Source organism: Sparus aurata, chromosome 3 (assembly GCF_900880675.1).
Source record: "Sparus aurata chromosome 3, fSpaAur1.1, whole genome shotgun sequence".
NCBI classification, from domain to species: Eukaryota; Metazoa; Chordata; class Actinopteri; order Spariformes; family Sparidae; genus Sparus; species Sparus aurata.
In genome coordinates this window covers 15,236,272-15,261,548 of record NC_044189.1, presented here as the reverse complement: position 1 = coordinate 15,261,548, position 25,277 = coordinate 15,236,272, and the positions used below count along the sequence as shown (strand labels likewise).

The 25,277-nt window shown below is 39.9% G+C and overlaps 1 protein-coding gene and 1 long non-coding RNA gene across 2 annotated transcripts in view; both read right to left on the bottom strand.

Annotated features, from left to right (window-relative positions):
- The window catches only part of necab1 (N-terminal EF-hand calcium binding protein 1), a 36,294-nt gene extending 12,971 nt beyond the window's left edge, over window positions 1–23,323 (bottom strand). The window contains exons 1-6 of the mRNA XM_030411872.1: window positions 23,123–23,323; window positions 19,850–19,874; window positions 16,448–16,556; window positions 13,626–13,651; window positions 13,232–13,329; window positions 5,222–5,358 (exon numbers count right to left, since the gene is read on the bottom strand). Coding sequence (XP_030267732.1) covers window positions 5,222–5,358; window positions 13,232–13,329; window positions 13,626–13,651; window positions 16,448–16,556; window positions 19,850–19,874; window positions 23,123–23,212 — 485 coding nt within the window. The 5' untranslated portion in view covers window positions 23,213–23,323. The remainder of the gene's footprint in view (window positions 1–5,221; window positions 5,359–13,231; window positions 13,330–13,625; window positions 13,652–16,447; window positions 16,557–19,849; window positions 19,875–23,122) is intronic.
- Window positions 288–5,215, bottom strand: LOC115578750 (uncharacterized). Its single transcript, XR_003983524.1, has 4 exons — window positions 2,719–5,215; window positions 1,992–2,036; window positions 1,650–1,719; window positions 288–855 (listed from the first exon to the last, which is right to left on the bottom strand). It is a non-coding gene; the product is annotated as an uncharacterized LOC115578750 (long non-coding RNA).
- Window positions 23,324–25,277: the final 1,954 nt, after the last annotated feature.

The window sequence follows — 25,277 nt, the reverse complement described above, 5'->3', positions numbered from 1 at the left end:
CTGTATACTGTAACTTCACAGTAGTCATGCCCATGGAATTACTGTGATATAGCAGTATGTAGCTGTGGAATTACAATATCTTGCTGTATGTAAATTACAGTAATTGCCTGTATTTTTTTAATTTTTACTGTAAAAGTAATGCAACCAGTAGCCAGTAATTTACTGTAAATTTACAGCTTAAATAATACTGTAACATAATGTAACAAATTTGACTTGTTACCTGTGATTTTACCACACAAACATGCTTTGGATTTGCTAAATTAAAAGTCAAAACAAGAACAAAGAAAACAAAGACAATACTCATTTTAATTTTTTTATAATTATAAAACTATCATATTCAACAATTTACAAGAGCTGTCTCTGAACATAAACATGAACATGAATTTTCATTTTTAAAGAGCAGATTCAGCTGTTAAGTGCTGATTCATTCCCTGTCTAATGTCAATATTGATACCAGTATTGATGTGTTACATGGCTGGGGTAGTTATGTTATCAGGTTACAAATCAAAATCATACTTTGGTATCACCAACTGAATCTATGAATCAATCAATCAATATTAAATCGAATCAATATCAAATTGTGATTAATAGATAGCAGGAAATTGGTTACCATACTCAACCCACACGTCAATTTACAACTCTAAACATATACAGTATAAACAATACAGTATAAACAATTTACAACGTATGAACATATACAATATGAACATTCTTACGCCAACTACGTAACAATTTCATATTTACATTGACCACTCAAAGTTAACAAGTTTACTTTGGAGAGTGCTCACGTGTCGATTGATGCCTCCACACTTCTTTGAATTTGAGCCCATCTCAGGGTTAATGCCCAAGAAGCACCTGTAAACAATAAAGCAAAGACAGCTTTCAGTTTCATAGATTTAATATTGCATTGATTATCCAAGGCACATGCAGTGGTGCCCCTTCTTCTTTAACTAAATCCGACCTACACCAAAAAAATTAGTATTGAAAGCCAAGCACGATGACAGTTTTTGTATAGCTTCAGCCTTTAAAAAACTCAAAATGCTGCCCGGTGCAAATTTACATAAGCAGTTAACAAGTAGCTCAGCTGATGTTAGCAAACAGTCCAGATTGTGAACTTAAATTTACACCCTGCTAAAAATATGACACTGGACATGTCGGGATACACACATTTAATAAATACAATCAATCTATATAGAGATCTCTGATTAAAAGCAGCTTTCCATTGATGTGAGCATCAATGTGCAAGTTAGTGTGTATGTATGTTATGTTGACAGTCCGTTTGCTAAAGTCAGCTGGGTGGAAAAAGTGCATGCAGCATGCTCTGCTAAGAAATGACTATCGTGTCAATTATTTTGTAATAGGCAACTATAAAACAAATAGAATTCACCAATCTCATATTTACTGTATACTGAAGATCGGATGATTTGGATTGATGGCTGATCTATCGGGGCTTCCTTAGTGATACAGTTCCAAACCAAATTTTAGTCAGATACCAACTACTGGTGCATATTAAATATTGGGGGAAAAAACATGTCAAGAGACCAATAAACAAGTTATGTGAAATGATCATGTAGTGACTTTTTTGTTCATTTTTAAAATAACCACATACAGCTCGAAATATCAATATAAAATCCAGATATCAACAGAACCTTGGACAATCAAGCAGGGGGTGCTTGGTAATATCACTGTCCTCTGCACATAAGCGGCTGTGGCACACGGCTGTAAAATAAGAAATAACATAGCATTGTAGCGTATTCAACATGGTGGATAAAAGACGTGTCACTGGTTCTAATGATTTAGAGGTTAATCAGAGCAAATGTTATGTGTCAACATATGAATGAATGCGATTAAATTACTGACTATAGGCTTAATTTGATCCAAATGTCATTTGCTAGTTTGATGAGACATTCAGTGGTGGATCAAAGTACAATATCAAGAAGAGAACCACTTGATTTTCTCAGATTATTTACAGTTCTATGCGCTATTTTTACCTCAACAGCCTGCTCCACAGGTCACTGTCCTTGTTTAAACTGCCTCTGAAAAAGAATGGAGAGCAATTAGTGACAGATCATATACTTTAAGCTGGAAAAGATTAGTAGTCAATCAAATACTCATGCATATCCCTCCAATCGATATGACCACCAAATGAAAGCATATGATTTGAGCTTTCCAAGGATACAAGTTACTTCTCTGTGAGGCAAAGCTTAGTGGAGAAAAACGGCTTTGTAATAACTTAGTTGCTGCAGCTGGAGGCTAACGTTAGCTTACTTTAGCTTTGACTTTCGCTAATTCGCGGCGAAAACATCGCGTATTCTCGGTCAAATAACTCACACACTATGCCTCCTCACGACATGTGGAGACGAATAGATGAAAACACACAATTTGAACTTTCCAAAGATATAAGTTACTTGTCTATGAGGCAAAGCTTTGCGGAGAAAAACGGCTTTGTAATGACTTAGTTGTTGCAGCTGGAGGCTAACGTTAGCTTACTTTAACTTTGACTTTTGCTAATTCGCGGCGAAAACACCGCGTATTCTCGGTCAAATAACTCACACAGTATGCCTCCTAAGAGCCTTCCGGAGAAAAACGGCTTTGAAATGACTTAACAGCCAAAAAGGTGGAGCATAAAGTGACGTTACCTTGATCCAAAGATCGTTCATTTACATTAACTCACACAACTAATATAAAGTTGTTAAAATGTAATGATGTTAACCTTACCTTCGAGCTCTTCTATCGGTGTGTGTCGGGTCGTAACATTATCCACCATGGATGTAAGAGAACAGTATCTTATCCACCCGTATCCACCTGACGTCTCTTCTTGGTCCCACAATGCAGTGCGGTTCGCGCGATTCAAATTTTACAATAATTTGTTGTGTTATCACAGAGGATGGTTTGACTACAGTATTTTACTGTGGAATATTACAGTAAAATGTTGTTAAAACCTGGCATCAGTTTTTTTTTTTACAGTAATTTACTTGATTTCACAGAAAATTCTAAATTACAGTATTATATTGTGATTATTACAGGTAAAGCCTGTAAAGTGATAATACAGTAAATTATTGTGAAATATTACAGTAAAATATTGTTAAATTCTGGTAACATTTTACAGTGTACTAGAACTGAAACCTGCAAAGGAATCTTAAAGAAAAAAATCACCCAAAAATGAAAATTCAGACTACAGTGAAGATTTTGGCTTTAAAAAGAGTGTAAATGACGAGTTTACACTCGGGTCTAAAGGCTTCTGAAGCCGCAGATTATGTAAGACAGACAGGCTGTTGTTTTTTCTTACATTTTAAAACAAGTCCCTGTGCACTTCAGCTGGTCAGAAGAATGCTACAACTTTGTTTTGCTGTGAAGCTCCAGAAATGGTTGGTGGAATATGAAACCTGACTTTTTCAGTCAGGTTGAAGGTGAGTAGATAACAATGACTACATTTTTTCATTTTTGGGTGAACCTGTCCTTTAAATAACTCAGTGACTAAGATATAATACCACACTAAAGAACTGAGGCTGAGCTACACGTGGGCCCTAGTTGATAATCAATGTAGAATACAAGCAAATAAAGAAACAGCATTGTTCTTGCATTGCAATTTGGAGCTTTTTAGTCGTAGGTTGATTTTTTTTTTTACTTTTCAAATACAGAAAGGAAAAGTGTAAGATGAAGCTGTTAATGACTGATTATGAACGCCAAGCCAGAGGTTGGATTTCTGCTACAAGAAAAAAAATACTTTTAGCAGGACAAGGCAGTGAATGTTATCCAATCCAATATCCAATGACGCTGTTAAATCCAATCTGGTTTGGGAAAAAGGTTGTAAAAAAAGGCTGTAAGACAAAGTGTAGAGGGAAAGGGGTTTCAGACAATGTTTATCAGACAAGATCTTCCTAATGACCCGTTCAGAGTAACCGGAAAAACTAACAAAGCGACATGAAAATGCAAGCTTGGATTTGAGATTATGCTAAAGCCCAAAATTCCTTTATCTTTGTCGATACAAAAACTGGGGCTCTGGTTGCAGGCGAAATGGAGATTTCCTGTTAACAAACTTCATTAGCATTCATACAACCAACACTGTCGCGATGCAAGTCTGGTTGATAATCGGCGTAGCCCAGTTCAAGTGTGAACTCAGACTGAAAAAGACTGTGCGTCATCACCCGTTCTTTAAATACATCATAAACACAGACATTACCTTCAGGGTCAGACCCACATACATGTTTACACACTACACACACACACACACACGCACACACACACACACACACACCCTACATATTAAAAATCTTGTGCACTTGTACTGGTGAGTCATCATCACTAATGAACCGAGCCCACCAGGGGCATGGTTGAATTCTGAAATGCAGATGCAGACTGATCGAGTACCACACACACACACACACACACACACTCTCTCTCTCTCTCACACACACACACACACACACACACACACACACCTACACACACACACACACACACACACACGCACGCACGCACACAGAGCCCCCTAAGAAGTGCCTCAGGTCTCAGGATTGATCATCAACTTAGAATGCCAGCGGGTGAGTGTTAATTACCAGTCAGAACATTTATAAACATGCTAATAATTGGATCATAAACACGTTTATTATGCTGTAATCACCACTGTATCATGCAAACACCTTCTACAAAAATCTGAGCCTATCTGATTGCGGAAATAAAAGCAAAGAGAAAGCATCATTTCATGAATTACTCATCAGTGGCTTGTAGTGTTTCATGCACAAACAGCGCCTTGCAGTAACAAAACAAAAGTCACATTTTTGCACATTTCATGGACGACAGTAAGCAGGTTCCAATTAACATCACAGCGGGGCATTCATTGATTTTGCTCACGCTTGGCCAAGATAAATATTGATCCGGGCAGCCTTAAGGCACCAGGTGAATCTAATCAATGTGAAAGACAAGAGTACAAACAGGGAAAGTTCTCCTGCAGATATTTTGTGAAGCAGTCATGCTATTATTTCTGCCTGTAGTAATTCCCTCCTAAGAACCTGTGATGTTGCACTGCACCTCGGATAAAAGCCTCATTTAAGTCAAAATGTAGGCTGTAAATGAGCGTGTGTGGTTTGGATGGAGTTGTTGGAGTGGCTGTGAGAACTGTAATTAAGTGTGCCACTGTACAATACAATCTGAGCTTGTTGCATGTTTTAATGACTAATTGCGTGTGTGTGTGTGAAGGGCCGGAGAGATTTGTACTTACTTCTCCTGGCGGGTCTGCTCAGCTGTGGTTTCCATGGCGCACTCGAGCGAGCTTTGAAGCGAATGAAGCTGATTGGTTGTCTCCTTCAGCAGGAAGCGGGTCACAAACTGCTCCAGGTGGGTGGACTCCTGATAATCCTGTCAATCAAAGAGGAAGAGAAGAAGGAGGAGGAGGAGGAGGAGGAGGTGGTGGAGGAACAAAGGATGACAGTGACAAGTTTCACATGCCAGTCAAGAGTCACTCAGTGTCCAGATTTCCCCCTGCTAATTAAAAGATGCCAGCGAGATCACTCATTAAGAGGATTACATAAGACAGCCGCAGGAGAGGAGACAAGAAAAACATGTCTTCACACTCTACGTCTCTTATCTGCTAAAACCTGTTTCTTAAATTGTGTTTGATGGATCATAGGACGAAAACAGAACAAATCAACTTAAAAAGGGAAGGAAGTAAAAACTGAATGCTTGTTTTCAACTTAATGCGTACATGTACGACTTGGAAATTTAAATTAGCTTTATATTCTTTTAAAAAACAGCGACTTCAGAGACTTAACTTGTGACAAACTTGTAAGTCATTCATTCAAGTCTTTAATGAATTGTAGGTGATTATATTCCTGTTAAGCTTTTAAATCTCACTGGATAGCATGATTTTTTTGTTTTGTTTATCGACAACATTCAACAAATATTAAATTTGTTGTCAAACATAGAACAATTTACATTGCTGTACTGGCTAATCACCAACCATCAATAAAGATGGAGACAGGACCTGACGCTATGACCTGGATGCCATCGTACCATCGTAACATTGTGGTTTTAAAGGTGTTTACTCCAGTCAAAGGGCGCAAGCACGTAGTGTGTCTCCTCAGAATTGCCGTACGGTTTGTTTGCGTTTGTGACATGTGGGAAAGAAGTTGTTGATGCTGGTCAATGAACGAAACCTCCACGTCCCGTTATCACTGCTCAGTTAGAGGGACCCAAGACGCTCGGTTACATTGGTGGCGGCTGCGTAACTAAGCTGTGTTTTTGAACACAGCTTAGTTACTGTCAGCGCTGTTTATTTTCAGGCAGGCAGGTCCAGATAACAGAAACTCAAATTCTAGAAGATAGGCAAAAATCCAACTTGGATGAATTGGCAACATACGAGTGAGAATGTCCTGGTTAAAAACCTGCAGGGCTGATTCGGGAGAGTGGAAACAGGTGAGAGAGCGGGCTTAACAGGCGAGGCTGAAGTCAGAGTAGGTGTATGACTGTGTGTGATATATAAGGTGAGGAGGGACAGTGAAGGGACAGGTAAACGAAAGGTTGTAAATGTGTCTGAGGAATATGTGAGAAGCTCGCCCGGCAGGGGACGCGAGAGTTGATCTTGACTCCCTTTGGCTGGAGGAGACAGCTGACAGTTGGAGGTTGCCGTCAGAGCGGCCGTGGAAAATGGCAGCAACAACAGTGGTTAGCTCCAGCCTAATGGCAACTCAAGGGAGGGGAGTGCATTACCTAATAGAGAAACACATGGCAACCCTCCCACACAACCTCGATAAACGCTGTCATCCTCCATCCTGATGTTTCACTGTCGACCTGGTCACACGCCAATCTGACAGATATTATAATTTATAACTGTAGGGACTTGCAATAGCAGAGACATCCTGCCTTTTAATCCCCACTATGTGTCAAGCTTATAATAAACACTGATTCCTACATTTCCTTTTTTTGCACTTTTAATAGCATCTTTCATTAAACTCCCCCCAATTTGTTAAATTCCCTCATCTGTAGAACTCAACTGCCGGCATCACATCATTTAAGGAATTATTAGGAATGGACACAAATGAATAGAAAATGAATCATGAGGAAAAAAAAACAAATCGCTTATCATAAATCATGTCAATAAAACATCAAATGGTATGACATCATTAAAGATACACATTTGGGTGAAATAACTGAAGAGCAACCATAAAGTCATAACCTAACCCAACAGAAGAAATGTCAACACAATGTGAATCTGTTGTGGATTCCATGTGAAGAAACGTGGCTACTCCACTGGCCTGAGTCCCGATGATGCATCTCGTCTCTGACAGGCTTAACTGGTTTTTTGGGATGTGTCTTGGTGGACGACGTGTTCACGTGGTCTGCGGCCGAAAAATATTTTTAAAACAACCTCCGAAAATGTGAAACAATCATTTGCACCTCCAGTGGTAATCACATCTATCATGTGAAATAATTTCCTTCCCCGTCGGGTATTTCAGGCCGGCGGTACAATTTATCATCAAGGATATATTTGTTTTTGTTTTTTCTGCAGGCCTCTGTGTTTGTTCAGAGCGCCGATGGAAAAATAAATCAAACTGAAAGACATTCTGGAGAGCCGTCATTTGCTATGCCTGGACTAAAGCGGGAGGGCTGACTGTTGTTTTGGATCTAATCAAAGGAGAATGAATGATGCTCAGCTACACAGCAGAGTCTGCTGTTTGCACAGCGCACCTGCTCCAACAGATTCGAGCATGGCGCCTGTCTGTACGTCGACTAACAAGGAGAGGTTTTTAAGGGAAACATTAACGAGAGAGACTGCATGATTGGGGAGGTTTGTGTGTGTGTGACAGAAAGAGGAATACATTCCTGCGTTACTGTCTGTTGATAATTATTGTATTTTCAAAAAGTATGCTGAAGATCCGGATTAGGTTCGAAGGCTGTGGAAGCGAACCATACACACACACACACACACACGCATGCAGAGACACATCCTAATTACAGCATGTTGAGAGGGAGTCTTCCCATGAGAGAGCTGAACTCTCTACATCTTCTCCAGAATACAGAGCAGATCATTAGTCTCCAGCTTCTCCCATCGGCCCGATCCAGCAGCATATCAGGGCAAAGATTGAACAGCTTGTCCTGAAATCATGTCACTGAACTTAATTTTTCACGGGAACAAAACACACGGTAAAAGCCAGAGCTGTGGTTTCTGCAATGTAACATTTAAAAAAAACCCTCATAATCGTTATCTGTCCCAGATATTGTTTGATCTCCTGACATTCTGACTATCAGTAAACACACACACTCACACATGAATGCACATTCACTCAGCGAGAGTGAGTCATGACAAAACTGGTAAAGGTCATTCTCCTGTCTACCATCCGAATATAGATTACCTCCTGCAATTTGTACCTGTGTGTGTGTGTGTGCAGGTGTGTCTGTGTGTGTGTGTGTGTGTCCACCTCAACAATCTGCAGTCATTTTTAAAAAGCTACCTGTTTTTTTTTTCCTTTCTGTGTTTCCCTTGATCTTTTATTTTCATTCGTACAAAAGGTCAAATGAGCTCTCTGTTGGAGGCAGCGCACCGTCGCTGAAAAAAACCCCAAACACATTTCAGCCTGATTGTCCGGGCTTTGACTACTTCACCCTTTACCAAATGCAGTGTGTTTAAAATCCTGATCGGCAAATCGGCATCAAAAAAGTCGCTCTAACTAATCATACTCTCACCTGCTCATTGAAAAATAGTCATTTTCTGTATCAGGCTGCACCAGTAAGACATAAAGGTTAGAATTGATCAAGTGTTCAAGAACTGACAAACCGTCATGTCATGTCATTTTATGTTATGTGATGTCGTGTCATGTCATGTCATGTCATGTCATGTTATGTTATGTTTCCATCACAGCCGCGCCTAGTTGAGCTGATATAGATCCGTGACTATTGCGGAGTCAACTGAGGCGGGAGTAGATGGTGATTATACACATTCACATTGAAGACAAATGCCAGATATTAGCAGGTATTTAGTGGGTTTTTGTTCAGTTTTGTTCAAGGGGTATGACTCCCACACAGCATTGTACAAGTGAGATGGCAGTGCAGCTTGAACTGTAAGCTAAAAACATTCAAATGAAATAGAAACCATCAAACTTTAGCAACCTAATGCATATTTTACTTGATGTTTAAGGTGGCTAGTGCTAGCAAGATAGCTAGCAAAGTAATTATTACATAAAATAGGGAATCAGCAGATTCAAGCTAGACACGTGATTTTTTTGAACAGTTGAAGACTATGACTGTTTTGGTGAGTTATTTTGATCTGTTGTGTTTAAATGAAGTAAGTTTAACAATGACCTGCAGTAGGGATGCACAGATCCGACTTTTTCAGTCTTGATACTGATACCAATACCTCAGTCTCGGAAAAATACTTGCTTGATGGAAGAGAGTACCTTGGCTGTAAGTATTCCTATAGGCGACGGAAGCCCTCGTCTTCAACAACGAAATTGGTTGAGCATCTAAAACAATGAATTCTAAAACTTTCTGTTATTGCCAATGCTATTAAGCTTTCTGTCGGTAACTTTTCACATCACTGAAGTGTCTGGGCTGTACTGTCCTGCTCTTTTGGTTTTATTGAGCTGCAGGAATTCCGTGTCCTCTTTAGCTAAGTGCTTTTGGATGTGCTTGATTAAACTGGTAGTATCGTACTTTGCAGTACCACCACCATCCCTTGAAACAATTACTTTGCAGTTGGCGTGGCAAGCGTGAAATATCTCCACACAGCCGACTGTTTAGCTCGCACCATGTTGCTTAAAGGTTAACTCAACTCTTCCAGCATATGTGACACATGTGGATCGGCCCGTGGATCTGTTAATTTTTCCGTTCCCCGTTCCAGCTATTTTGTCAATATCGGGGCCGATATCCGATCTTAATATCGGATAGGTGCACCCCTAACCTGCAAGTCAAATCACAGTTTTTTTGTGTCTTTGGCTCCATGGAGTCCAGAAGTGTTGTTTCTTGTTCGAAAAAAATGCCCATTTGTTTTGGTCCGAGATGCTGGCGCTCTAGTGGCAGTGAATGTTTTACACTGAACTTTGAAAAAAAAGCCACTTGGGTGCGGCACAAAGAGGTTGTGAACCTCTACACTGACATATCATCAGCTTTTAAGTTTAAAAAGACGTAACATTTTTTCTGTCTGTGTCCCATTATCTCTTTTACTGTTTGTTAAAAAACAGGTCAAATGTTAACAAACTAACATTAGCTTTGGTTCAGTTAGCTACACAACAGTGACTAGCTTTACATTTTTCCATGACTGCTAGTTCATCTCTACGTAACATCTGCAATAAACCGTGAAGTGTGAGAACAGCCACTTCCTCTCCCCGCTGCAGGTGAGACACACCTGAGATCTGCTTGGTGAGGTTTGAAGTCAGAACTAAAGCGAGGTTGTTCACGGGAGGCCCGTAAATAGCTTTGGCAGGGGAATATGTGTGCGGAATGAAACCCTGCACAGAAAAACGCACGCCTGGCTCTGATTCAGATGCGAAATCTCATTCCGTCTCCCACGCACATGTGCAGTGATGTTTGATGTGTGCACACAGAAGCGCACGCACAAATTAGCTTGTGCATATGTAAGTTCACACAAATGCGCCAGTGCAAAAAAGGAAAGAGAATGCAAATACACACACACACACACACACACACACACACACACACACACACAGCTAGCCCCCTCACACACATCCACAGCCAAAGACCACCCACTCAAACACATACACAGTTCAACAGAGAAGACTGAGCTCTAGTCTGTGACGAATGCAGCATCTGTTCTCCTCGCTCAGCCAATACTCGCCAACAGACAGAGAAATACAACTCGTCACACGTTTCTTTTCTTTCTTTTCTTGTGCTGTGACTCATTTCTAAATCATCTAAGGAAACTATGAATTAGGCGTTACTTCAGCAGTGTGAAATCCTGTCTGGTCACAGTCCAGCGTTGTAACTTCATTTCAAAGTTATTTGTATCTGTTGCTCCTCAATTCTGTCCAATCTGTGGAGAGTAATTTGAGCCATCCAATATCCATTTTGCACTGCGTGTCTGTGAAGGAATAACAATGAGTGTGTGACAAAAGCTGATCTGTGAGAGCGAGTGCGACAGCCTTACCGAGAGCTGACTTTAGTCCACATCCAGGTATTTTGTCCCCTTTTTCACATGAGAAAAAAACCTTCAAACGCACATAGATTCTGACCCTGCGGTTCCTCCTCCTTTTCTGTCTCTCAACGGTTCTCTTGGAGTGCAGAAAAAAATGAATTGAGGTGCAATTTGATTTTCGCACCTCAAAAAATGGCAGAGGGATGGCGAAAATATATCTGTATGTTTCGTTTCCTTCACAGAAAGGGGCCTTTCTGAAACCTACCACGCGAAAATGACTGCTCACTTTGGGTGAAAACTTTTATTTTAAGGGTATACATTTTTATTCTACTACTTCATTTCTCTATACTCCCTTTTCATTTACATGTGTTAATACGATGCTGATTGACACCTCCCTTTCCTCACTGCTGTCTTGAGTGTCCAAACATTTACTGAACCACAACCGCCGCTGCCATTTATCTTTGTCACCACAGTTTCCGGATGTTGAAGTTGAATGTCGCCACGCGGTACCTCATTCTGTGCTGATAAAAAAACTACCACTGACAAATGAACAGTTTGACTCCCACACTTGCTGCCTCAGTGCAGATCTGAGGGGCGATCTGAGCCTCACAGCATGTGTCATATGAGAGAGAAGCTCTCCCTGCAGATCTAATAAGCCACCTCTCCTCCTCACCCAAGTGTCCTTTTCCCATTTCTCTTCATCAGTAGTCCCATCAGTCCTCTTGTTTTCTTCCACCGTCTCTTTCTGTTAGACTTTCTCCCCCTCACCACCCTCATCCCTCCTCTTCTCCTCACGGATAATGTAAAAGGTCGCTCAGCTTAAGCCAGATCAAGAGGACCTAAAGCTCCTTCCAGAGCATGATCAAAAGCCGCCACACCCATTTAATTCCTCATCCATAAGCCAAGTCCAAAAATAATCATAACATGTTTTGTTCTGGAGGTTAATTAGTAGCATGAGTGAGCCCTGCCTCGTCCTTTTGGGCTCTGTAATGGAAATCTGACTAATGGGAGATCTAAGGAAGCCAGCTGGGCAGCAGAGGAGCATGCTGGGAGAGATTTGCAGCAGAAAGTTTGGTCACAATGTGAGTAAATCAAACACCTCTCATTATTATCATTATGTGCACTGCATGACATGTCAGCGTGATGCTCTAGGTGCTGGTGTGTATGAGTGTGTGTGGAGACACTGTTCGGATATGGACAGTTCATGTGCTCTGAACACACAAACAGCATCCACATCTAAGCCAGTCTTATACCATTTTCTATTCCCGTTAATCCAATTGACACGATTCGCACCAACTGTCACACCTCCACCTTTAAGAGTCATAACAACTCACACACATTAATGTGAGTAATCTAGGTGGTTATATTGTCTGTTAAGTGTGACTGGGAGCAGCTAGCAGCAGCTGCAACATGACTTTGCATGATGAAGATTTGCCGAGACACAGACAAACACAAACATGGAGGTGTTCGATGTTATACATTCAGACATTCAGTGACTTTTCATCAATTTTAAAGCTTGACTGATGTTGCACAGGTCCACTGCTTTGGTCCATGACTTAAACACTCACTATTAGGTACTAGGTAGGTACTAGGTAGAAACAAAACCCATAGTCCACAGATTACCAATGACTGTGAGCCTCCGACTTTTCTTCTGCCAGCCCTTTGACATTTTTTGCTTTCAGCAAAATGAAGTGACAACTATCTGATAGATTGACATTAAAATCTGGCATGATAACCATTTAATCATTTTAAATTACTTATTTACATTTGCTATCTAAATAATGATGCTTTTATTTTGTAAATTAGATAATGATGCTTTTACTTTGTAAAGTAAATAGCGATGCTTTTTTGTAAACTTAAAAATGATGCTTTTATTTTGTAAACTATAGAATGATGCTTTTACTTTGGAAACTATCTAATGATGTGTTATATTGTAAACTAAATAATGATGCTTTTACTTTGGAAACTATCTAATGATGTGTAATATTGTAAACTAAATAATGATGCTTTTACTTTGAAACTAAATAACAATGCTTTTTACCTTCTAAATTAAATGACTATACTAATTCTATGAATACTTTACATAGCTTAACTTCAACATAATAATTTGGAAAGAGGGCAGACGAGGCGATTTCAATGACGTACCTTCTTTGTCTTGTCCATCGCCTTCAGTATGGACATATTCAGATCTTCTAAGGCGGCGAGAACATTCTCGTATTCGCAGAGGTGCTGGGAGAAATACTCTTCACAGGAGAGAGACAAAAAAAAAAAAACACAAGACGACACAGTTTGTGAGCTAAACCACTAGGACAGGGCTGTGGGTGTTTAGTTGAAGCAGCATCGGTGTGACACCTCAGTCACACAGCCTGTAGGGGTTTGATCACAGAGCATGTGACCACATCTAACATGGTGCTGTTCTGAGGCTGGGAAAATGCCAAATAGCATTTGAGTCTATGGTGCTCTTGACTGGGAGGTAAAGCAAGGTAAAGATATCATCGATAACAAAGCTGTTTTTATTTGAGGGGAAGGATTAACTCACCACAGAGTTCATCAGTGTCCACGTTGCTGCAGGAGGAAAAAAGAGAGACATTAACATAAAATGGCTCTGGGAACTGAAGTTTCCGAGGTTAAAGGAGGTGACGCTCTAATCTTTCATCGCCGCTAAAACTTGACTGTGATTTGGTGAATCAGCGTGTGACGACAAATAGGAGCGAGTCATGAATATTTGAATAATTTTGCTGCTTTTTCCCCTGAGGTGTGCGTTAGAGACCAAAAGGCCAGACAGTGAAGCCCTCACAGGAAGCCCGTCAGGAAAGATGCTCATCCAGGAGTGTGTTTTGGGTGTTCATGAGTGTGTCCAAAAGATAAGCATAAAAACAGAGAAATTAAGAAAAGAAAGAGGCGAAGGTAAAGAGGAGAAGGGAACACTTCAAAGAGGAAAATTTGCCATTACATCCCCTCTACCGTAGGAGACATGAAAGAGACTTCTTAATCCTTGTTTCACTGGAGGAGGCTGGGGAATCACACTGGTTTTAACTCTGTTCCACACAAGCTGTAGCTGCTGTTCACCAGAGGGGGAAAGTGCCTCAGAAATCAATTGGTTTCAAACAGGAGAAAACACTCAGAGCCAGACACGAACAGAGGAGGTAAAGCTGAGGTTAGATACTAAACTTGGTAAAGGACTGAACAGTTCAGGACTACAAGCCTAATTCTAAAACATAAAAAAAACAGAAAGTAATAATAAGTATTATTAGCATTATTTTTTTTTGACACGCACAAACAATTCATACATGTTTTAGATGTGTCCCTGCTCCAACACACCTGATTCGAGGTCTGCTGACGCCTGGCAACGACTTATTCATTTGAATCGGGGCGTGTTGGAGCAGGGACACATCTAAAACATGCAGGGCGGGACTGAATGACACTGGTATGAAAGGTATGAACGCAGTCGGCTCGCAAATGATTGCATTCTGTTTTTGTTTATGTTTTACACAGCCTTCCCGATTTCGGAGGAATCTGGGTTGTGCAAAGTCTAGTTTTTCATACGCACAACATGCCTTTGCATTTAAAATGTCCAAATCCAGTTTTTCATGATACACCAGTCCATCCCATTATCTTCTGTAGTGACCTCAATCGTCGTGGCAACAAAATGGCCAGAGTTTAGTTCCGTTTATGCAACAAAAACCACCTGCTCATGTTTAGGAACAGATATACGTGATGTAACTGGCAATAGGCAAGTTTTCCGCTTCAGCGTACCATAACGAAGTAAATGATTGCACAATCCGATGGATATAGAATACAGAAGCCATCAGAGTTTACATTAGTTTTCTCTAAACCTTGCTATTAATATAGGACTTTGTCTGCCACTGGGCACACGGTCACCCGGGAAAAGGAAAGTAAACTTTGTCCTTTTCTTAAATTGTTTTCTCAGAGGCAACAATCCAGTTGTGTTTGCGATAACGATAATACCACTTGAAAATGCTATGGGGGGGAAGGTGTTATATCTGTTAACTTACAGTCAAACGTCCATTAAGACAAGTCAGTGTTAACTTTTGGTGTCACACAAGACACAAACACCAATCTCCTCGGTTAAAGTCCTGCGTTTGCACACTGGTTAGACTTTCTCGCCCATCATACTGTGTCACCTGGCATCTTTTATGCGTGGTATTCGAGCGCATTTGTTTTCCACAGAAGCTATTCGGAAGAGCTGGCAAATCACCTGCATGCAAAACTGGACTTGGGTGTTTGCACTGCACACAAATTGACATGTCTATACTTTGAAGCGAACAGGCTGACAAACAACTTTATCCTACCCTAAGTTGCAGCATCTGTTTACTTCGTTGCAGTCCCTGAAACGTAGAATTCAACAATGTGTTTTAGCTGAACAAGGATTTTCTAATCTTGTTTAAACAGTAGGGTAACGTCCAAGTGTCTCAGTGGGTTTGTTTAAAGAAAGCATACAAACTATTAAGCTGTCAAATGGGAGGTGACCTTGGCTCTTGTCGTGGGAAACGTCAGCGCTAAAAGCTCCACTTGTTGAACTCTTGTTCAGAGTAACGAGCAAAGTTTCACTGGCATCTTCTTCTGCGCTCTGATGCACCTGTAACTACACCTGACAGAGATGCTGAGGTGAACACACCTTGAGTGCACTTTAATACAGCAGGAAAAAGGATTTTGATTCTGACCTCTTTAAATGCACAAACTAGTGACAGGTCTCTGCCCGTCTCCGCTGTACTTTGAGGATAATGCCAACATTGCATGGATGCGTGTTCACATTCAAAGCCAGCATGCTAGCATTAGCCCGACGGGACAGGTAGCATGGCTGTTAACTTTTAGTTAGGATCAGAACTGATCCTTGTTGCAGCCTGATCATTAAAACCTGAACAGTGAAGGCAACATAAAATCACAATTTGGCTGAGCTGGTGTTTTGGATTAGATCAGATATTACAGGTGTACTTAATAAAGTGGCCAGTGAGTGAACAGAGTGAGTAAGCATGTCTACTAGATTAGCTTGACATGAGTCTCCGGTGTCCTGCGGAGAGACAACACACAAGCTCACTGCCCGGAGAGTCTCTTCACATCTCAGTCTGCAGTACTAAGCTCATGAATAAATAGAAAAGTCTTATCAGCGTGGAGCCAGATTCCTTTGAATATTTCACAAGATAAGGGCCACTTTCTTTTATGATTCATATCATTTTCTTTTTACTATGATAAACAAATGATTTCTTATCAAAAAACACACCCACCCAGCTGTGATTGAAAACATGTCAACATGATTTACATCGCACACATTTGTTTTAATCCAAATGACTTTTCATGCCTCGATTGGTGACAAACACAGATGTCACTGTGCAGACTTACTCTGTGTTGTGAGTGTCGATTGTGTGGAAGAGCTCCTTCAATTCATCAGCCGTCAACACACCATCAGAGAAGTAGGCTTTGAATTCGTCGAAGGACAGTTTTCCATCATCTGGAGAGAGAGCATGAATGCAACACAGCATCAGGACCACAAAGTCCTGTGAGGTGAGGTGAGGTGAGGTGAAGTGGACATTTTCTAAAACATTCCTTAATATAAATTGAAGACTTGTTTTGGTCAAATGAAGATTCTGGTTTGTGTGTGACGCAATAACATGCTCTCGAGAAGAGAGAGAAGAGAGGTAAGAATTCACGTGTTATCACAGGAAAACAGAGGAAATAACATGGTTGACCCATGACCGTTCAGTGATTCAGTATGTTGGAAATGAAAATGTAATGAAATGTATTGTGGAAGTGAAATTTTGTGAAGATGTTCCGTCGCACAGATTTCATTTCCTCGTTGTTCCAGGACACTGGTATAATCATTTTTAATGAATAATATCTGTCGAGCTGATGAAGCTGAGGTAGCCCAGATGAGATGCAGCGGGTTATAAACTGCAGCCGTTGAATCAGCAGAAGTGTTTCGATCAAAGCAGTGATAAAACTTAACAAAATAACCCCTCTGTGAAACATTCTTCGTTGTTTGTATTATTATAGTAAACAGTCATTCGTTCAGTTAGTCATTCTTTTAAATCATGATTAGAACATAAAGAGAAATATTCATGAGGAGGAAAATAAGCAGCATTTCAAAAACGAGGAGCCTGAGACCAAATATCCCTCAGCACAATGAGGATAATCTACCACAGATGACACATGCTTCTGGCTCCTGTTGTTTCTCTCTGTCTGTGAGACATGAAGTGTCTGGTCTTTACATGTCCACTGCTGACCTGCTGCTCTGGAGGTGATGCTCACTATGACAGCCATGGCACCATAGATGCTGTGAGCGAGAGCCCCATTTGGAGGACGCTCGAAGGCGAAGGGCACATGCACGTTAGCGAAGCTGCGGTGACTCACTGTCGATGAGCTCACAAAATGATCTGGGAACAGACTTGATGCACAAGAGCTGCTGTTTGCGCATTAAAAACAAACATGTGGGGTGACTTCTTATCTCGCCGCATGACAGGAGCTCAAATCATTCACAGCTTGGGACGGACATTTTAATGAATAATGAAGCATGCCATGCCTTGTGAATAATGGAGTCTGATTAGCTATTTTTGCGTGTAGAGGAAATCATTTTTGATGTCAACAGGGTCGCATTTTATGACACACATTCCCCTGACACTAAAAGATACCGTCAGTGCACAGATAAACAAATGATCTTGTCTCATATCTGTGGAACGCACTATATCTATATTTTGACCGACATTAAAAAAAACCAAAGCTGCACATTGAACGGAGCACTTATGATTAGGATTAAGTGATACTTAGCACACCGTAAAAGCTTCAGACAGGATGTCATACCGTGGTGTTATAGTGTATCTGCACATTGATTTGAATGTCAGGACCATTATGAACAAAACCTTTAGAGGAAACAGTTTGACATTTTGGTGAATTAGACACTCTAACGCCAAGAGATAGATGAAAAGATCTTCACCAGCAACATCTTTGCACCTCTAGCGCTTATTAACACGTTTTACCTCATTTGTTCAGGAAAAGTGTTAAACCACAATTTTCCGTTTTATGCATGGATGAATAAAAAAATACAAGTCCCTTAAACCTGCATTCTTGCTAATAATCAGCGTCTCCTCTGATTGAAAAAAAAAAAGTAAGCTCACGAGAAAATGACCCTACGTTTCACTTGACTTTATCATGACAGTGAACAGCTTCCTCACGGGTTTAAGGTCCCAATCACAACGTTTCAAGTCCTCTTCAACACAGCATCATGTTGATTTTGTGCATCATGGTCCCATTTAGAGTTAGTCGCTATCATGTTGTGTCCAAGCGTCACTTCTGGCTTAAAAAAAAACAAGATGGCTACAGCCAAACTCAAGCCTACAAACCATAAACCACTATGGTGGGCGTACACTTGGTTATAAGCCAGACTCTTTCTTTGTGTCAAGTTTTCTTGTCCTGTTTCCAGTCTTCACGCTAAGATAAGTCAACAAACTGCAACGATAGCTCATATTCTCTGAACAGACATGAGAGCGGTGTCGATCTTCTCACTCGACTCTCTGCAACAAAGTGAATAAATATATTTCCCAGACTGTTCCTTTAAAGCAGTGGTTCCCAAGCATTTTCTGCAGATATCCTCAGATATCTTTGCAAACTCCTTATTTTTAAAACATTGTAGTTTACACAAACGTGAAACTTCAGTGTGACATCTCACTGAGAAAGATACATAAATAAGGAAGAAGTCACTTTTATAGTGGAAGCATTGACTTGACACTGCATCATGCATCTTACATTTTTACTGTGTGACAGCCGTCATTCCCCTCAACAAGTTTTCTTAAAAATGGCATCTCTAACCATTTCTTTCCCGGATAAATCAATAGGCTTCTCTTCATATTCAGGGTGTGTGATCTCCAAGTGGTGTCTCAACTTGTTCAGCTTAATGTTGTCAGAAGCTTAGATTTTTAGGACACACAGCACACTGTGGTCTCTTTTCATAATAAACTGTTGTCTTTCTTTAACGAAAGAAACCAAATGTGCATTTCAAGGCTACTTACATATCTATAGTACTTTAAGTAAGTTGTCGTTTGTGTTTTCTGTTTGGGTTTCTGAAAGATGACAGAAAAATACTTAGTATTACTTTACTTTTGCATTGTGTCTAATATGTTTAAGAAGAAAATATATTTCATGACTATATCTTTTGAGTGCACATAAATGCAACAAAAGCAGAAAAGTCTTTCAGACAGACTCAACTTAATAAATCAGACATAAGAAATTAAAATTCAAGGCCTGTGTGCCATAAAAGCAGGACATCCACAGTGTTATTTTGTCCTGCCTCTGTGCTTTGTTAGAGAATACTAAGGTTGAGGATGAACGGGCAGGTAACTTGGATTCAGGCCACTGCTCCTCCTCGTAAACAACATATTAAACTATTTATTTTTGAATTTTTAGACTTTATATTATGATTATTTTTCACAAGACAGTGGAGTAAACAATGTGGCCTGAACCTCCTGTACACCGCTAAGTCATCAGGCGTGGGCTGCCACGACAGAAAATGTCTAACAGGTACAAATTTGGGGCATTTTTCTTCGTTATTGTTCTGTTTCTGAACCTCTGGACCTCAGTGGGCATGGTCAGTTTCCTGTTTCCATGGCAACTGAAAGAGTATCAGCAGAGAGTCATGATCAGAATTTCATTGAGAAAGAACATCTGTTTCCACACGCTAGAGAGAGACAGAGAGGCTGGAGTGATGCCACAGACAAGAGGAGTTGCGTTTGAGTCTGAAGGTGCAGCACTTACCGTTTTTATCAGCCCTCCGTAAAATCTGTAATGAGGGCAGGAAAAGAGAGATGTCAGAAAACGGTTCTCACATCATCAAAGTTGAAGCAAGTGTGTGCGGGGATCATCGATCACATCCTCGACGGCAGTGTGTCATTTAATTATTGATAGAGCTGTCCCAGAGTCCAGAGGAGATGAAAGGCAGAGTGGCAATGACCACATCAGCTTTAAAAGGGTTGAACCGCCTCAATATAACGTTACCCACTTTTCTTCTTGTTGGGCTTCTACTTGTGAAGACAAATTCAAACAGGCCTCCAGGGTATCACACATATAGGCTAAATCTAAATGTGACAGCCTTTATGTGCCAGAGCTATATTTTAAAATGCCATCCAAACTGGAGAAAAAAAATCCTTCCATTTCTTGATTCCCCTTGCTCAGGGGGCTTCAGCTCTGTGCTGAAAAGGGGTAAAAATACAAATAGAAAAACATCCACCCACCTTCTCTTTGCTCTTGGCAGTCTGTTGTGTGTTCTCATAACTTACGTAACGTATTCAAATTGTCCAGATAATCAGTCTTTATGGCTTATTTCGCTCTTCCTAATCCGTAAACTCCTATCTGTCTCCATGTCAGCGCTACCTGTTACTCATCTCTTGCCAATCTTGAGATTCCGTAACCAATCAATTAAATTCAATACAACTTTATTTGTCTCAGCAAGGCAGAACGCATCGGCATCCTCGCCACCCTGGACAACAATTACACTCGCGAATAGATAAACATAAGAGGATACTGTCAATCAGTTCTCCATCCCTTCATCACTTGTTGAACACGCCAATATTCTTTTACCTCGAGCTGCAAGAATTAACTGATATTCATTGGTAGATTGACAGAAGATTAAAGGATAAGTTCACCCAAAAATGAAAACATTATCTCTGCAAAGATGATATTGCAAGTATAATATGTTAATATTATAAGAATGTTAAACGGGCCCTTTGTAACAATTCGTACCATTTTACGTGTATTAATCACTGTTTTTCTTGGGTACAGGTGAGCGGACTGTAAAGTGACATGAAACATGAGACCTTTCCCTCCTCTCTCACCTCCACAAGCCTAACATAAAATGGCTCTGTACATTTTGTCCGGTGTGATCTAAGTATCTGGAAGCCCAGAGATCCCAAAATGGTTTGCAAAGATGACATTTACACCCTTTTTAAGGCTGATTCCCATTCCCCATCTGAGGTGGGTGCATGAACTTAACCGTATGCTGAGCATGTAAATAATGTCTTTTCAAATCAATGTGCGATATCAGGGCTTCTAGAGATTTGCATTATGCCATTTCATTTATATTCTTGGTTGTTGAGCAAACATTTTAAAATGTCTGCATCTCCTTCAGTCATTCAGTAGAATGCTGCAATTCTGTTCTGCAGTGAACCAGTGGACTACGACATGCCACCTGACATTCGATCTGCAGTAGACAATTAAAGAATTTTCATTTTTGGGTGAACTGTTGCTATGATCGGCAACTATTTCGGAAAATCGATTATTAAAGTCAAACAGTGACGGTTTCTGTTTCCCAAATGTCAGTATTTGCTGCTTTTTCTTATCTCAAACTATAGTAAACCGAGGTTTTTTTTTTGGCATCCTGGTTGGACAAAACAAGATAATCAATGGTTCATAATTAAAATATGGATTAAATGTGGCTGCATTTCCAGCAACTTCCTTCAACCACTGGCCAAAACCTGTTTGTCTTTTATGCATCTGTTCTTTGTTGTTGTTGTAAGAAAACTATCAATCAATAAAGTACACCTTACTACTGCAACTGCTTCTTTTCTTTCTAATAGGATAGCTCCTATACCTTCACCCCGTCTGGATTTTGGACAGTATTGAATGTAATGTAATAGAATTGTTCCTGTTTTTTTGGATTTTTTTAATAAAGAAAACAATTAATTGATGATTAAAATGACAATTAGTTGCATCCTTACTTTAATCTGCTCTCCAAAATCTTCCACAGGATGACTGATCTTTCTGTATTTATCAATTTATGTGTGCGTCATTTATGTAAACTATATATTTGTGGGCTGATTGGATCCAATCACTCCGATCCCAGCTTGCACTGACAACTCCTCCACTGTCTGCAACCATGTAACCAAACCTACAGCTGGGTCTAACAATCTCATCACATCTTAATTATTCTAACGAGCAAAATTAATGAATTTGATAAAGAATGGCAGCCTGACGGTCTTTTTCTTCCTTCACTATTATCAAGAAATTTGCCACCACAGCAGCATCTAAATAAGAAAGAAGGCACACATGGAGACAAAACACATCCACCCTGAAGCCAGAAGCTGCTGGGGATGCCAAGAAAGAACAGATACTCGCTGATACTCGACATCACTGAGACACTCCATGTGGTGGATACAGCTTTCTACCTTTCATAACTCTTGGTCCCCATGTTTGCATCCTCCCTTGTGTTTCACAAACAGCGAAGGCAGCCAAAAGGTATAAAGCTGAGGCTTCACAGGCGAATGAAAGAGTGGAGGAATGAGGGGAATTTAATTAGGAGGTGGGCACCGAGGTAGAATGAAACAGGGGAGGGAAAGCTCTTGAGAGAGGAGCACTATGAGGAAGATCATTAGAGGTGTACTCAAATAAGATGTAATTTAACATTTTTAACTCCTCGTGATCTGAGGCAGATCCACAAGTGTTGGGAATTCCCATGATATCCTTTATATTCTTATGTAATTTAGATCTATTTTCAGATTTAAAAAGTTATATATATATGAAGATTATTTTTGAGCTAGATTAGGCAGATTAAGGTCATTGTGAGTAGCCTACGACTTTTATCAGATTGAGTAGACACTTGAGCACTTCATTAACTTAGTATTTGAGTTTAAACACTGTCATGAAGATGGATGTTCAGCCTTTGAAATCCCTACACAATGAAGCTGAATTAAAGGCCAGCCTTGTCAGATTAATTCATTCTATACAATGAGGGACTCTCTGTGCCCTGCATATATTATTATGAGGATCCATACTAAATCGGGTGATCAGACACCTCCAACAGATGCCTGTCATAAGAAGAATCTTTTACTTTGAATTAAATAAAATCCTTCCATGATTTTCTGTTACTATAAATTATAGATTGTTACAAGTAATATGACATAAAAAGAATAACATAAGACTACATCATGCTTCAGTTTTTCCCTTTTGTGTGTGAGCATTAATAAAATTGAAATTTAAACAGATTTGCAGGCCCAATATAGCCTAAGTAAGGATTTTAAATTGTGGTTTACTTACATCAATGAAAATTGACATCCCCTTCTTCAGCTCCATCTGAGCGCTGGTCTCCTCAGACACACACTGAACCTCCTCTGAACAATCCATCATTCACAATGAAGCTTCACTTGTAAACTGCGGAGGAATGTGTGCGCTTCAACCTCTTATCTGATCAGAGCCACTGGTCAGAGAGCGACTCCGCGACACTGTCAAGTCACCCGGGATACGACACACCACTTCCGGGACCAAATTTCACAACTCAGCCCTTCATTACCAGAATAGCACAAGTGGCAGCGCATTTTCGCTCCTCTTTTGTGTTGTTCGTTTCATCCTTCTGCAGACAATTTAAAGTTATTCTTTGCGTCGGGCCTGTACACGACGACGAGTTTCTAAAAATGTTTGCTTTTATTTTGAAAGCAGATTCACTACACTTCCTGTCGTGTATTGGCTCATCTCAGTGTTGACACTAGCTGCCGCTTGATGAGTCAAACCATGGAGCGCACCTTTGTTAGAGCAGGCAAAGAATCAAATTAAAATGGGTTTTATTCTGTTATTCTGCTAAATACAGCCCGACTTTGAAACTTCAGATATTAGGTAATTTCAGCTTGAATTAAAGAAGTCGATTATAAAGCCATATCTAGCAGGTAAAGAAAAAAATAAGAATACTTTGCCTTAATATATATATATATGTATATATATGTATATATATATGTATATATATATATATATATATATATATATATATATATATATATATATATATATATATATATATATATATATATATACATATGTATATATATATATAGGTATGGGCTGCCATACTTGCTGTTGTTTCCAGCTTTACATGTAGCATACTCCTTCAAGTTGGCCATAGTGGCAGTGACGTAATGAAGCCTTTTACTTAAGTACTATCCTTAAGTATAATTTTAAGGTACTTGTATTTACTTGAGTATTTCCATTTCTGCTACTTTATAATTCCATAAATTGTTGTACTACTTAATCCACAACATTTACGTGATAACTTTAGTTACTGGTTACTTTGCAGAATGCATGCAGCAACATAGCCTTACTTGTGAAAGTCTGCAACAGAATGTGTGAAAACAGACAACAAACCCTTCAATGTTCCTGGACTGGTCATACAACTGTGCAACAGTTCCATCTAGTGGACTGTTATAACGGCACAGCAGTCATTATAAACAAAGTGAACCATGAGCATCTTTCAGTGTGAAGAACTGCATGTAATCTACATCTATACTCCCTGTGACTTCCATGAGAGCCTTTGAGAAAGTGGAGGTGACACAAAGTTTATTGAGAGTTGGCACATCAGCGCTTTCTTTGCCCACAGCTGGGGAAACCAGGTCGTAAGTAGTGGTCGATGCATGATTGCACACATTGTATGCTTCACTCCCCTCATTATGAATTAATGGTAAGCATGCCAAGAAGAGTGATTCCCTTCAGGCTACTACATTATACTGTAATATCTCAGAAATACAGCAAATTCAAACTCCTTTGCAGACCAGAAATCCTGCATAATGTATGTTACAAAGATGTTTTTAAATACAAGATTTGTACACATTTTAAAGTGTGATATGATTCCCATAAATGATTGCTCACAAGACTAATTTCCAATGTAAAAACATTAAAAGTATATTTGATTACTAACTGCTCAGTATATGAGCAGCCCAGTGGTGTGCACAGACTTTTTGAAGGGCAGGGGCGAAAAGAAGGGCACTTTAGCACGCGTTTTGGCTCCCAAGAGGGCACTTTAGCACACCTTTTGGCTCCCAGGAGGGAACTTTAGCGCACGTTTTTCAACAATTGAGCCACGAGGGGGGGGGGGGGCAACTGCCCCCTTGCCCCCCCCCCTTGTGCACATCACTGGAGCAGCCTATACATTATAATGCACTGAACGTTTGTATGTTTGTAATACTGTCCTAGTTTTATCTCAACAGTATAAAATGTCCATAAAATGACCTTAACATCAATGATCTTTATTAAAATGTATTGCGTTATTTACATAGTTTTATCTTACAAGTTACATTTGTCTTGAAACGTAGCCTATGATCAATTAATAAAGTATGATCCTACAAAATAAGAAAAGAAAAGAAAAGAAAAAGAGCATTAAAGTTTTTAGAGCTCTACTTCTCAAAATACATTAATATTCATGTCAATG